Source organism: Herpailurus yagouaroundi, unplaced genomic scaffold (genome assembly GCF_014898765.1).
Source record: "Herpailurus yagouaroundi ecotype Mexico unplaced genomic scaffold, PumYag 163, whole genome shotgun sequence".
In the NCBI taxonomy this organism is placed as follows: domain Eukaryota; kingdom Metazoa; phylum Chordata; class Mammalia; order Carnivora; family Felidae; genus Herpailurus; species Herpailurus yagouaroundi.
The window spans coordinates 53225199-53240666 of record NW_024412404.1 but is presented as its reverse complement, the minus strand read 5'-3'; the positions used below and the strand labels follow the sequence as shown (position 1 = coordinate 53240666).

Sequence of the window (15468 nt, the reverse complement as noted above, 5' to 3'; positions counted from 1 at the left end):
TCCTCCTGGTTGGTGAGTGCTGAGCACGAGACAGAAGGAGCCTGTACTAAGGGGACAATTGGTGACCTTTACCCCCAGATTTTTCAGGGACATGAACTTGGGCATCATGCAGGGTATGTACCCTGCAAAAGTGAGCCAGCCTCAAGTTGAACTATTTTTTAAGTCTTTTTTTTTTAATGTTTTATTTATTTGAGAGAGAGAGAGAGAGAGAGAGAGAGCACAGCACGAGCAGGGGAGGGACAGAGAGAGAGGGAGACACAGAATCCAAAGCAGCTCTAGTCTCTGAGCTGTCAGCACAGAGCCCGATGCGGGGCACGAACTCACCAGCAGTGAGGTCATGACCTGAGCTGAAGTCGGACACTTAACTGCCTGAGCCACCCAGGTGCCCCGACTTGAACCAATTTTTTATGATCACCCACTTATGATGCCTTCTCCTACCGCTTTTGTCAAAAAGGGGGGCTAATAACTTAAAGATGGGGATGAGAAGACTAGGCCCCCTCAAGGTGTTCTAGCAAGAGCCATTAGGCCACTTGCACCTGCGGTTTAGAGGGCAGTGAGGCTGGCCCATCAGAGGGACAGTAATTCAGCGGTTGGACAATTGCTTAACCCAATTGCCGGATAATAAACATGCTTAATAAAAAGGACTAGGACGTCTGCACCATCTTGGCCGTAAATATGCTCTCTTGTTCTGGGTAACCTATGAGAATACCTCTGAGTACGCTTAGATCACATACTATAAATAAATCCAATTTCTTGTATCCCCTGCTGACCTCTTATCCTTAGGACCTCTAACCAACCATACCTCCCTGATAATAGGCTCTGCCTTGTGTTTGAGCCGTGGAGCTCATGCGTGGGAGGAAAATGGCTCCGGTTCTCCCGTGAGGTTCAACACAAGGCTCCCCTCCCTTGGACCCCTCCCGTTCAAAGCGCGAGAGGAGTCACAGCGTGCACAGGGCTGTCTGGGAGGGAAGCTCCGGGTGGTGGGCACTGAGTAGGCACTGCAGTTTTCCCCAGGTGGCTGATGCTGTCCTCTCCTAGGCAGCATGCGTGACCCCAGGCTTATTACTGCTTCCCTGGGCCCCTTCTCAGCTGTCCGCGGGATAAGAAGAACCACTTCTATGGGTGATCTGGGGGTTATGGGAGATCACGTGTGCCGTGTCTGGCGTGGAGTCCATATGCATGGGTTTTGGAGACATCTCCATGCAGACACCCCAGGCTGCAGAAACTCGGCGAGTCCCAGCCTCTCAGAACCCTCATTCTCTGATCCGTGCAGTGGGGTAGAGCCCCCCTCAGAAAGTCATGTGAGCGATGGGGAGTGTTCAGTGAAGCACAGATGGGGTCATTATCGGAGGGGGCCGTCATGAATGGTAACTGTCACAGTATCACTCTTGGTCTCCTTGGTTTTCCTCAGTTATCTGTTTTTCTCCGTGTACGAAGAGCACATTTTTCTCTCAAGTTTTTAAAATTTTTGCTTTCACCTGGTTTTCCACGGCGCCCAGGGTACTCCATTTTCTGAACAGAGGGTGAACTAAAGCCCAGGGTCGGTTATGTCTGCAGACCACGGCGTTTTATATCAAACCTTAGTTACCACCATAAGTCACAGATCCATTACGGGGCCGCACTCAGCTGCACATAAATGCACAGGAGAATGAGAGGCTTAATAAATATTATCTGATGGCTATGAGGATGCGCGTCTGATGAGACAGACTTCATGCACTTCTCATCAGAGACCACAATGAATCTTTTCTGTTGCCCTTGCACATTTGCATTTCCGACTGCGCATCTGAGAAAACAAATGTTTCATTTTAGGGCCATCCCCCTAGTTGCCTTTATACCGTTTTCGCTTGAATGTTCGCTATACAAAACGCCTCCCCTACCCCAAACCAAAATGTCTTTCACACATTGTTTGGCATCATCTGACTGTTAACTGGGCATACTTTTCTAAAATACAGGTCATAATTGCTTCTTGTCTGAATATTTTACTAATCAAACAAGTTAACCATGAAGGAAAACACAGTTCTCTGGTGTAGTTTGCAACCTGTGTTTGCCCCAACTTAGGGGAGAGCAAAATGGATGCAAGATGATCCTGTGAAGTATGGACAGAAGAAAGGCCAGCTCGAGTGCCATGGGAAGCTCCCTGCCGTAGACGGTGTCTGCACCCAGCGCTACTGGCCATCTTGCCATTAGTGTTGAATTACAAGTGCAGGGCTGCAGGAATCCTTTTTATGGCATGCTGGAGACTGACGGGCAAGCCCGAGGGACTGCTTAGCTAATGGAGGACTGTTGATATATCCTGCTGGACTGTATCTCTTTCACTGCATTCATTTTTTAAATCCAAGGGATCACAGAAGACCATAAGCCAGTTCTAGTCACTATCATGTTCGCAAGCCAAATTAGCTTCAGCTTTTGCATTTCTCCAGCCCCTGCCCCAGTCCAAGAGCACTAGCCTAGACACAGGGAGGCTAAAGCAATCGTCAACAGCAACCTGAGGTTTTCAAGGACTTCCACCTTCACATTTGATTCTCAGAACAACTCTGCCAGGCAAGCAGCAGGGTAGGGATTATTGTAATTAAAGCTGATGGTTGAAAAGCCAAGGCTAGGACCTTCCTAAGCTGTGTTCATTGTATCATACTTTATCAGTCAAGCCGGCACCAGGAGCAAGTTCTAAGCCATAGTGGAAGTTCTTTTAACTGACCCTCATGTAACCAACTCATCAGAAGCCAACCTTTCCGTTCTCTTGTGAACATCTAACACCCAAGGCGGACTGCATGCCCCAAGCTGGTGGCCTCTGTCCTCCTGCCCACCTCTGCCCTTGCTCTCTCTCTAGTTGAGAGGCAGGCTTAAAAGAGTCAGGCATGTTTGTTCTCAAGCCTTTTTGTGTTCTTTTATTTGTATTTTGCTTACATAATCTAATTCAGTATTCCATGAAGGATTGAAATCGAAGCACAAAAGAAAGTATAGTTGTTTCCATGAAAACTAAGTGGAATACCTTGAAAGAGCCAAATCCTTTTTTTTTTTAAAGAAATGCCTTTGGATTAGTTGTGGGTGAGACAAAATTATAAAAGACTGAGAAAAATTACAAAAATGTAAAAAGATTCTGCACGGAGATTCCTCTGCAGGTAGCAAACAAATGTCACTACCGTTTTAAAGAAACTGAAACTGGAAATTGTAGACCATGAGCAATTCTAAGTGTAGCTTATGCAGAACATAAGCCAGGGAACTCTAACAAACTCTTTCTTTAAAAAGCCTTTTTTTCCCCCTAAGTATGTATGTATGTATGTATGTACGTATGTATTTTGAGAGGAAGAGGGAGAGCGAGAACATGCACATGTCAGAGAGGGAGGGGCAGAGAGAGAATCCCAAGCAGGCTCCATGCTGTCAGCATAGAGCCCAACACAGGGCTCAATCCTATGACTGTGAGATCATGACCTGAGCCAAGACCAAGAGTTGGATGTTTAACTGACTGAGCCACCCAGGCGCCCCTAAAAAGCTTTTTTAAAGAAGGTGGCCTTGGTCATGTATCCAAAAATCAATAAATGATGGACATTTAGATTTGAAGTTAGAATATTTGATATAATACATACAATGAAATACCCAGCCTCAAAAAAGAAGGAAATCCTACAATATGCAACATGATGGATGAATCTGAAGGACATTATACTAAGTGAAATAAGCCAGTCACAGAAAGACAAACACTGTAGGATTCCACTTATGTAAAATATCTAAAATACTCAAACTCATGGAAACAAGTTTGCTGATTGGAGTTCCCTGGCTTATGTTCTGCGTAAGCTACACCTAGAATTAGTTCCTGGTCTACAATTTCCAGTTTCAGTTTCTTTAAAACGGTAGTGACATTTGTTTGCTACCTGCAGAGGAATCTCAGTGCAGAATCTTTTTACATTTTTGTAATTTTTCTCAGTCTTTTATAATTTTGTCTCACCCACACCTAATCCAAAGGCATTTCTTTTAAAAAAAGGATTTGGCTCTTTCAAGGTAGTCCACTTAGTTTTCATGGAAACAACTATGCTTTCTTCTGTGCTTCTATTTCAAACCTTCATGGAATACTGAATTAAATCATGGTGGTTGCCAGAGGCTGGGGGAGGGGGAAACAGGAAGTTGTTGTTCCGTGGGTATACGGTTTCAGTTCTGCAAGATGAAAAGGTTCTCAAGATCTGCTGTACAACGTTGTGCCTGTATTGTGCACTTTAAATTTGTTAAGAGAATAGATCTCATCTTAAGTGTTCTTCTCACAATTTTTTAAAAAAGGAACTCTGAAATAAAGTTCTATACAAGTGTGTAATTTTTGAGTAGTTTAATGATTTTGCCCTTAACTTAATATCTCAGTTATCCAATAATCTATGGGCACAGTCCCCAAACCTGTCAGGTAAGAGGGTTTCTACTCTAGGCTTGGCCCCTGAGCTTAACCTAAATTGGACAGTTAAACTTGGAACGCCCCACGAGTGCCAGGAACCCAAGACTTGCTAGACTCTAGAACATGAATCCAGGTCTCATTCAAGGTCAAGACGCACCCCCACACCCACACACAGACACACACACATAAACCCTCAATCTGGCCTCATTTCAGTTCACTGCACTGATTTTGGAGGCCTTGTCTGTACAGCCCAACCAAGTAGGATCTGAGCCTGCCCTTCTTCTGGGTAAGGAAGCATGACTTCAGGCCTCCAAAGCCTTTTCCCCACCCCCATCTTCCAACCAGGCTCAACCTGCCCAGAGCATACCAGACTAATGAAACTTGGCACCCAGTGGGCCTTCTGAAACCTATGCTAAGTGAAATATCTTTATAAGGTTTTCTTGGAACTTAAAGTAATGAAAGCCTTCTGGCTGAGGTTCAGTTCAGTGTCTTGCAGGTAGCGAGTAGAAAAGCCTCCCAAGGATTATCATCACTCCTTAGAAGGACGCTTGCCCAATCTCACCCCTGCCCTCCTCACAGCCCCTCAGACCCTCCCCAACCCGTGTCAGGGTCCACGGGGCTGGCAAAAATCAGCTTGGAAAGGAAATGGATCCCTTCCCTGTGGAGCGCGGGCATTAGAAGACAAGCATCCAAACCCAGGGGCTCAGAGCAGGTCTTATTTATGTGTCCGCTTGTTTTACGCAGCTGACTTTACTGCACATTATTCAGACCAGTGGTTGCAAGTGGTTGTTACCAAGTTTGTAGGAAAAGCAAATCAGTAGGAAGGTGAGTTTCAAAATAGACAGCGGCAGGGATTTTGGACAGTCTGGCCAACAGCTTGTGACCAGACCAGCAGTTAAAACCTCCCCAGGCTCCCCCAAATCCAACAGGCAAAATCCAAAAAGCGGAAAAGACTATGCTACAACAGAGCACTGGACAGACTGCCGTTACTTAGCTTGGATTCACTTCACAGGCAGCTTCTTTTGTCTTTTTTGTGTAGAAATTAATTTGGACGAGTGTATATCAAGTACGCAATAGAGTTGCTGCATAGTAAGTACTGCCCATGAAAGTCAGAAGAGTCTGTTTTTTTTTTAATGCAATGTAACAATGCAGACTCTGAAGCAGGTTCCTCTGCTCAGTTAACCTTCAGAATTATGTGCACACCTTCTTCCTATGTTTTGTCCTACTTGAAGACATAAGATGTGTAGATTTAAATTGAGAAATGGCCATTTCAGGAGGAACTCGTGCAATGATTTCCCCTAGCAAAGGACCAATTTATGCTGCAGAAGAGACTCATATGCTAATAAACTGGTATTGACAAGTGTGATAGATGCAGCTAGGTACTTAGTGAGTGCTGGAGAGCAAAGTTGATTGCATTTTACAGTCTGTGTATTTCTCTGTTTATTGCTTGTATTCTGTCATTAAGCAAACAGGTTCCTAATATAGCGAATCTCTCTAATCAGTAAAGCAAGGGAGAAAAGAACCAGAAGCATCATTAATTATGACCATTTGGCTGCAGCCTGGACAGTCTGTTGCTATTGGATTGGGCAACTTCCTCTGGTTTTATTTTCTGGGGGTAAAGCAGAAACTGGCTCTCCTTATGCGTGGAGGAGAGCAGAGAAATGTTCCATGCCCTGCTGGCTGACAGCTGCCTAAAAACCTGAGATGAAACACTGGCTTCTCTACAGAAACAGAGTCCTGGGGCAGCAAAGGCCAGGCTCCGAGTCGGTGTGCTTTTAAGTCTCTGATTCCATAAACAGAGCAAGTGTGCTGCTCCAAAGCCTGCCTTGTCCCCCAGGCTCCGGGAGAGCCTCCTGTGGACAGAGCTCGAGTGTGCGTGCAGTGGCCGAGGGGTGGGGCCGGACTGGGGATGCGAGCAGCCTGAGTGTCTGTGCGTTCTGGACAGGAAGGACGTTGGCACCATGGCAGGCTTTCCAAATGCTAATCACTGGGATGAAAAGCCAAAGCGTCATCATCGTTCTGACTCCAGGTAACAGAGGTTAACAACATCTAATGCATTTATTAACCCTCTGGTGCCAGGGACTGGCGAGGTCTGGCCCCACAATTACAGTGCCGTGGAAATTCTATTATCTGACGTGCCTGAACTAGTGGATTACTGCCAGTGACGGTTTTATAACACGGCTGGAGGGACAAGGCTTATGAAGTGCCTAAATACAAGTTCCCTAGTTTTCCAAGGCTCCTGGGCCGGACACAGTCTTCTCTAGTATCCCTTTCATCTCCCTCTTCTGGAGATGAAAACCCTGTGGTACTGTATTTTAGTAGCGCTGTTCCCCCTCAACTCAGAGTCAGGTGGCTTCCTCCATAACTGCGAAAGTACGAGTTAGCTGCAAAGAGGCACTCTTTCATAAAAGAGATTAAATAATTCATTTTTCAACATGCTGTGGCAGTGGTTAAAATTGGCTTTCAGAAAAATGAAATCCACTCTCCTCTTCTGTATGCTTCTCCCTTTTTGAAAGAGATGCCACACCGTAAGTTTTGGCGACCAGATAGGTCCAGGCTGGCCATGCTGTGTGTAGGGTCCCTGCGGATGCTGTTGATGAGCAGGGCTGCTGGGCCCACAGACAGGACCTTGAGCCAGCACTTCCAGGATTACACCCTTATTTTTACCAGTTCAGAACTCAGCAGTAAAATGTACTCTTCTTAAGTAAGTTTCTAACTTACCTCATACCTTAAAAGGTCTCAGACGTTTTCTTATGTGTTTTTTTTTTTTTTTAATTTTCCTGGTTTTTAAAACTTTTCCTGGGACCATCCCAGTTTTTAGCACCTGAGACACAATGTTTAAAGTCTGTAAGCACTTTTTGCAATGGTGGAAGGTGGAAGCCACCCTTTAATTTTTGTTTGTATTTATCATAACTGACGAGCAAGACAATGATAGCTTAATGATGTTTCCAAAAATGCCCGGGGTAACAGCCTTTAAAATGTGGAAATCATAGGTTGCTCAGGCTTCTAAAATGGGCCTTAGGAGCTGGATTTTAAGTGGACTCCGGATCTGCTTATCAGATTTCTGACCCCGGTGTCACTAGAAGGGTTAAGATTGGATACGGAACTCGCAAGCATGCAGTGAGCTGGACGTACAGGGGTCTAAACTCCCAGGCTCCGCCCCCTCCATCTGCAGCCTACTAACCCTTAAAGGCACCAGGTACCCAGCGTGGCAATGCTCCACGTGTACGTGATGTGGACAGTCCAGGCAGCAGACCCACTGTCCCTCATCTTGTAATATACACTTCAGGTTTGCTGTGCGATTGAAAAAAAAAGACAAACCCTATGTCTACGTGCAATCTTTTGATTCTGTTACTCGGATGCCACCTGCTATTCCAATAATGGTAACATTTGTGCTTCACCTTGTAATCAGACTCCTAGACTTTCCTGCGGTCCACATGAGGTTCAGGTAGAACTCCAGGGCTGTTCAGCTCAGCCTCTGCAGTGCTGGGAGTTTCCACCCATACCTCTCAGTGGGAAGCTGTGTTCATATACGATGTAAGCAGAGTATCTGAAGGCCTGTGTGGGTGCACTTCTAAGCCTCTGGAGTGCTAAGTCTTTCTGTGGGCTGGGTAGGTGCTTAAAGGGAAAGAAGGCGTTTTCTCAGAGCATCTGCAGTGGTCTGGGTGCACAGTATTACTTTTACTCTGAAGGTTACCCAGTTATGCCAACAAGAATGGTCTTCAAGGCAAGATAAGCTTTGAGATGCTCCCTCCACTTTCAGTGAAGTCAGTGGTGCTGCAGAGTGACCAGACCTCACGTTGACCTTTCCTTTAGATAGAGACCAACAAAATGTCCACTTTGGGAAAAGAAGAGCACAGAGGCTTCATAGACCTGGAGCTAGTCTGAATGCATTTTCCTGTGTGATTGAGCCGTTATCCCAGCTATTTCTAGATGTCAGGCAAGAGCCTGCAAACCTATAAGCCTGTACGCAGTGTGAAACCCTCAATGACGAGTGCAGGTCAGAAATCTACGTAGGCAGATCCAGAGTCCACCTATGAAAATCTGTTAAGACAGAAGACTTTTTCTTATCCATTGGCAGAAGTGCCTTTACGAAAACAGTACAGCCTTGGTTTGTGAGCATAATTCATTCCAGAAACATGCTTGCAATCCGAAGCACTCATATGTCAAAGCGAACTTCAAGAACCATTGGCTCAGTTGCGACCATGTGACATCGGCGTCATGTACTACTCGTACTGCAAGACATCACTCACGTATCAGGTTAAAGTTTATTAGGAATGTTTGCTTGTCTTGTGGAACACTCGCAGAACAAGTTACTCGCAATCCAAGGTTTTACTGCACTTAATAACAATGGGCATTATGGTAGTATTTCAAGAGGTTCCGGAAATGACTAAGTGTAGCTAATGGGCATCTCAGCGTGTACATATAATGAGTACAATGCTACTTACTGGTGCTAATCATACGGAACAAGGTAGGAAGGAGACCCACCTGACCCTCAGAACTTAGAGGGCTGTGGTTTTGGACACTGAGGCATAGTGTAGCTATGATACAGGACAGCAACAACTTGAAGGCATAATGTGTTCCAGACTAGAAGTCGGGCTGCTTTCTCTGTACATTTTAGTGAACTTCTTAGTTATGCAAAGGCCCTTAGCAAGGGTTTGTGTCTTTTGTAGATTATGCACAGGCAAGGAAAAAAGAAAATGTGATGTTTTAAGACCATTTTGGTATCTGGGCACAATTCCAATCTTGAACAGAAATAAAACATGTAAAGTTCTGTACATTATTCTCTGCAGGTGACAGTGCAATGGACCAGATTTGCTATTACTACAGATTACAAGTAGGCTTTTGAGTAAGGTTCAATTGCTCTTTCAATTTCTCCTCTGATCTTCTTATATATAACATTTTGTGACCTTTGAACAGCCTGGGGATGCCTCACAGTGTCTTATTCTTGATGCCTGTTTAAAGGTTTCTATTTCACATTCACAGCTGGCATATGCAAATATAGGTAAAGATTATGATGCCTTTCAAGTAGCATTATGGTCAGTAAATTACTCCTTGGGTGAACGTGCCATCACCAGCCTAGCATGTCTTCAAGGAGTTGCAAAAGTCTTCCTGCAACAGGCAGCCCACCAGCATCATTCACTCAGAGCTGATTGCCCAGACACTGCTTGATTCAGGTGCGGTGCTTAACCACAGTCATCCTGTTGGCACATGAGCTCTCTGTCTTTGGTGCCAACAGATTCCTATTCTGGGGGAAGGGGGCATGGGAAGGGGTCTTCATGTGGATTTGGAGGCAGGTAGAACATGAAGAATCAAGCATGCCAGGATTGCCTGGGAGAAACACTGTAATGGAAGAAAGAGCACATTTGCTTTCAAGAGTTTTAGACACCTGGTCTGTGTCCTGTCTCTACCAGTAAACTGCTCTGTGACCTTGGGACAGTCACTTAACTTCACTGCACTCTGTTTTCCTTTATAAAACAGAAGGGCTGTACTGGGTCAGCAGTTCTCATTGTAACTGAGCACTGGAACGTTTCCTTCAACTCAGTTCTCTGGTGGAAGCTCAGTGGGGACTTTCTCCAGTGCGAGGCGACAGGGAGCTTAAATGCCTTCAGGGCTCAGCCCCCTCCCCACTGCCCTGGAAGCAGTTTTAGGAGTGCTGCATCGGGATCTGTGATGCCCTGCACTGTCCCTCCAGGGGACCCATCTCTAAGAGTCTCTGCCCTGTGCTGTCACTCGCAAGCAGTGAGCGGTTGACTCAACTAGAGAGCAGCCCTGGGAGCCCGGGGACCATACGCTTTTGTTTGTTGACTGAAGCGAAGAATAAACAAGTAGATAAGCTGCGGGGAGACGAATCTCTATATTACCAACGAATGGGAATTTTTATTGCCACGTTTTTCCCTCGAGGGCACATGCTGAAAATTAATATTTAGAGATATAAATGAGTTCCCAATATGAAGGACTTCAAAACTTTGCCTTTAGTAACCTGGTCTTGTGCCGTTTCCACTAGGGGCCACAAGTAGCTAATGAGCCTTCGAAATGGGGCAGGTCTGAAATAGATGTGCTAGGTCAATCATACCCGATTTTGAAGACTTGGTATGAAAAAAAGATGTAAAGTATCCCATTAATAACTTTTTATATTGATTACGTGTTGAAATGATAATATATTGGGTCAAATAAGATATATTATTACAGTTATCCTCACCTTTATCTCTTTACCTACGTGGTTACCGGAAAACTTTAAATTATATATAGGCTCAACGTTGTGGCTCACATATTTCTGTCAATGGCCTTGCCCTAGAAAACTGACTGGATCATCAGTAATTGTTATTCCATACTGTATATGAGTGATTTTATGTGTGTGTGTGCTTGTTTTTCTTCAGGCACAGAAGCTGAAATCCAATGTATCGGGCAGCACGCACCTCTGTCTTTCTGATGTAAGTTCTGTTTCTCTCTGGGTCTCCCTGCCTTTCTAGAGACGGAGCCTTTGGGCCCCTGGTGATGATATAAAGGCGGGTGATGATGTCAAGGCTCAAAGGCAACAAGGTTTCAGGTCCAGAAAAAGATCTCTGGCCCCTTCCATGTCCCTCTGGCCTTGGTGCCAAGTGCAGTCTGCGGATCCCAGGCCACAAAGTTAGGAGTAAGTGTGGCACCCAGGAGCGTCATCTCGGAGCTGGACCCAGCACGGATGCCGTCGTTCCGGTGCCCGGAGACTACGTGACCAGAGTCGCGTAAAATCAGCCGGCACGGGACAAGACAGACAACAAATCCCCCTGCTTACTCTGTGCACAGTCCCTTTGACCTCTGCAGCAACCCAGAGATGGCTCGGGCAGGCCACATTACTCTCCCTGTTTTCCAGATGAGACGAAGATTCTGTAGTGTGCCGATCGCTGGGATGTGGCATTCTGGGACTGAGTGGGTGCTGTGGTGGAGACGGAGTCATCCGTCTTGGCACAGCTGTGCTGACTGGGGCCAGAAAGCCTGAGTTCTGGTGTGGGCTTTCCACCTGACAATCAAGGCAGGCCCCTTTATCCGGAAAACCTAGGGTTGGGCGGGCAAATGGAGAGAAACATTGCCGACTGCTCTGCCGGTCTCAAGGCACTTTGTGGCCCATCTCCACATGAACTGATACTTGCCTGGGCCAGTATCTTTTCTAAGATGATTCTTCGTGCCCTTCTTCCACGCTGGGAAGGGCCCACGGGTACCAGAAGGAGAAGGTTCCATTTGCACAGCTACTGGCAGACCCAGGAGGCAGGAGTGAATGAAGGCTCCTCGCTGTCCCACAAGAGGATTTCATTAATCCATAGCAGAGGGGCAAGAAGCAGGTGTTGTCCGTTTTATCCTAAGGCATCCGATTCTAACCCAGATTCAGGATTCCTTCCTGAGTACAAGTCAGTGAATTGAAGTCTCCGTATGTGGTAACACCTTGGATCAGCTTTAGTGAGTGGTGCAGCCAGTGGGAGGCGGGGGCGGGAGAGATAAAGAGTGTGGTTTAAATATGCTGGGATGGAAGGAAGACACGTAGTGGGTGATAATGAAAATATTCTCTCTTACAGCGTGATTACGAAAAGAACGGCCTTGCTGGTGCTTCCAGCCACATAACCACAAAATCAATGGCTGCTCCTCCAACGTGTGGTCTGAGCCCGCTTCTGGTTCTGGTGGTAACCGCCCCGTCCACCTTTTTGTCTTTATCTTTGGCAGAAACATGGTAGCTGCATTTAAAAAACAAAACAAAACAAAACAAAACAATGCGGACATGTAAAAAGACAAAAACCAAGCTATCTGTTTCCTGTCCTCTTGTATATCTGAAATTCCAGTTTTAGGAGCTCAGTTGAGACACTGGGAAAACAGTTTCATTCAACTGGAACTTTTTCTTTCTTTCTCTCTTTTCTTTTTCCTTTCTTCCTTTTTTTTTTTTTTTTTTTTTTTTAAGAAATCTTGTGAACCTTAGGGCTTCTATGGGATACCTGATGCTGTGCTACATTCCAAATTCAAAAGGCTTTGGGGCATGCTGTGTCGTAAAGGGGGAGTTTGTAAAGTTGGCTGTCTAACAAACTGGGCCCATGTTTTACGTGATGATGTCGATGATTTTAACAATTTAACTCTGGCCGTTACTAGCAAGAGAAAGGAGTTAGTATTGCTAAAGAATCTTCCAGAGTCACATAATGGCTGGTTTCTAATGACATCATTTTAGCCTAACATGGGTGCAGGTTTTGGTGGGATTTTTTTTTTTTTTTTTTGTCACAAAGCAAAGATCCTCATCAAGGGGATCTTGATGGACTTTGTGCAAACCAGCTTGCATCAATGTTCACCTTTTCTATATGTACTAACATTTTCCACATTGTGTACTACAAACAGTTCTACACTCTCCTACCAAACAAAAGACACCTGTCGCATCCAAACGTAGTGTCTGTCTTCTAGTCAGTGTGGCGGAGGGGAGTGGGGGGAGGCGAGTGTGCATGAACGTTTGCAGTACCTTGATTGTTGAACGACACTCTCCTAAGCCTTCCCTGAGCGAGAAGCCCTTTAACTAACAGGAGTCCAATATAGCCAATATGTCACTCTAATACTCTTTACACGTATGAAGTTATATGTAGGAAAAAAATTTTACTACCAAATGATTTCAACTATTGGCTTTCTATATTTTGAAAGTACTGATACTGTCTTCATTTTTTACTGATGATTTAATACAAAATACAGGGAGCTCGTTTCCCTCTCGTAAGTGGTGTTCGCTCCGATGCTAACTTCACGAAGACAGCTCTTCAAAAGCAGACTGGGACGAGTCTGTGCTTTAGCAGAAAGCTCTGCACCCCATTACTGCGGACAGGCAGGAGGAAACAGAACAGCCAGGTGTTGTCCTTTATCATTTCTTGACATGCAAGCGTGCATTCCCGTGAGGAAACTGGTGGCCATTTGTCAATGCCCTGCAAAATCTGATGGCGCCTGTGACAGTTGACACAATCCAGTACCTTGGTTTTCATGTGACTTGACAGAGACCGGTTTGGCTGGGACGGAGGGCAGGGACCTGCTGCCCTCTCTTCTGAAGCAGATCCTTGCCAGCCTACCCAGGTCTTTTCCTGAGGGTTGTCTTGACTCTCAATGGTGATGACCTTGCCGCTGGTTAGAGTGATTTGGTCAGAAGGTCATCAGGACCCTACTTGCATCTTGTTGTGTTGTGTGTCCTCCATGACAGACTCTGACAGACTGTGTGGGAAAGAAAGAAGGCTGTGGATCAGGAGGACCAATGATAGGTCTGTGGAGGAGAGTTGGCTGGTAAAGATATAAGGAACAGGACTCTGGATACAAGGCATCTGGCTTGTTCACTGCACATCATTTTCCATCATTCTCATCCTTAAACAAGTAGACCCTGAAGTGCACTTTCAAAGTCTGGTTGATGGCGACATTCCGAATCTGCAATGATCGAGTGCTGGGAGCCATGCTTCTCCAACACTGAGTAGAGAAGAGGAGATTCCACCTGAAGAGAGTGCTGGGAGCATTATCTCTCCCACATCAGTAGGGGGGGCTGGAGGAGGAACTCAAGGTGCACAGTTCATACTGATCCCCTTTGCCCGCTGATGTTTGCCTTGTAAGAATTCATCAAATCACTGGGGTGGGAAATCTGTTCGATCCAAGATAAAGGCATAGTCTTTTAGCTCTTATTGGTGTTTGAAGTACATTTATATCCAAATGTTAATAAACATAAATGTATAATACCAAGTACTGAGTTTTTTCAGTTCAAACTGTTTTCAAGGGAAATTCATCAAACAGATTTGAGTCGTGAAAGGTTTCATAAAGACTCTGACTTTGAATAAACACATTAAATGTGTCGAAATATTTGGAATTCCAGTCATCTCTGAAAGCATATCTCTTACAGAGCGTATTTTGTTTTAATTAAGGTATCTTTGTGTATCTACATTGGACTAATTGTATATGGGTCTGATTCTATGCGGTCTACTATAGAAAGCTATTGATTACTTCTGCGGTGAACAGCAGCTGTAATTAGCTTCAGATGACCAAAGAGGAAGTGCGAGTTATCAGAGCTAACAAGGGTAGCCTTCAGTGAAGAACACGGGGATGTGCAACACATAAATTAAATTTTGGAAAGCCTCATCTATCACCAACAAAGATCTCATTTTTCTTCACAGAGAGAAGCATATTAGAGTTACCAAATTCTAAATTTGAAAATACATTGCTGATTCAATAAACAGGGGGAAGGATGTTCAATGACGCCATGTTAGAGAGATTCTTACAAAATGCTGCCGAGCAAGTGTTTCTGCTGTCCGGTGTGATTCTCAGTTTAACACCGTGGACCTGAAACACCACCATCATTTGTCCCAGGACTAAAGCAGGCAAGTGACTCAAATCTTTGACTTCCTTGTGCAGTGCTGAAAGCAAAAGTGATTACTTCCTGTCCCTCTGTCCCTGCAATTAGGGTAGCACCAAATGCAAGGGCTGTCGGCTGAGGTTTGGGCCTCTTGCAGAAAGCATCTCTTTGTCGTTGATTTTGACCAAACAAAAATAGTAACTTATGTCTGTGCAGACCACGCCTCTCACCTCGAGTCTAGCCACGCCCTGCTTATTTAAGAGAACCCAAAAGGAGGGCGATATTGCCAAATTGATTGGAAGCACATTCATTCCACTGTGATGTTGAATATCTTTGACCAATGTATGTTTGAGTGTATGAGTGTATGTTTAATAGAGCACATGAAGGAAAAAGCAGCGCACAATAAAGAGAAGGATTCAGAATGCCACTTCGATGTTTATTTTTCCATATCTGAGTTGTTTCAAGTCCCTAGAGCGTAAGTTGAGAATTACATAGATTATTTTTTATTAAGTATAGCGAACTGTATCCAGAGTGTGATAGGAGTGTGGTTTTCATTGGAAAAAAAAAAAAAAAAACTATTTAACAATTCTTTATCCTGCAGTAAAAAGTGTCTTAGAAACTGTCTTCGAGTTAGTCAAATGTGGGACAGTGTTTCTCTGGAGTTGCCGCGGCCTTTGATTTGGTCTGTATGAAGACCGTTCCTATCATGCGTACGCCCCAAGAACGGGTCCCCTTCAGCTGCATCCTGTCACCCACCGTCCCTTTGTACTTCAAA

General features: G+C 45.0%; 1 protein-coding gene across 2 annotated transcripts in view; it reads left to right on the top strand.

The window, feature by feature from the left end:
• Positions 1-15120, top strand: part of GFRA1 (GDNF family receptor alpha 1) — a 214722-nt gene extending 199602 nt beyond the window's left edge. For both annotated transcript variants that reach the window (XM_040486568.1, XM_040486567.1), the window contains 2 exons: positions 10753-10806; positions 11926-15120. In XM_040486568.1, the coding sequence (XP_040342502.1) occupies positions 10753-10806; positions 11926-12081 (210 nt within the window). In that variant the 3' untranslated portion in view covers positions 12082-15120. The remainder of the gene's footprint in view (positions 1-10752; positions 10807-11925) is intronic.
• Positions 15121-15468: the final 348 nt, after the last annotated feature.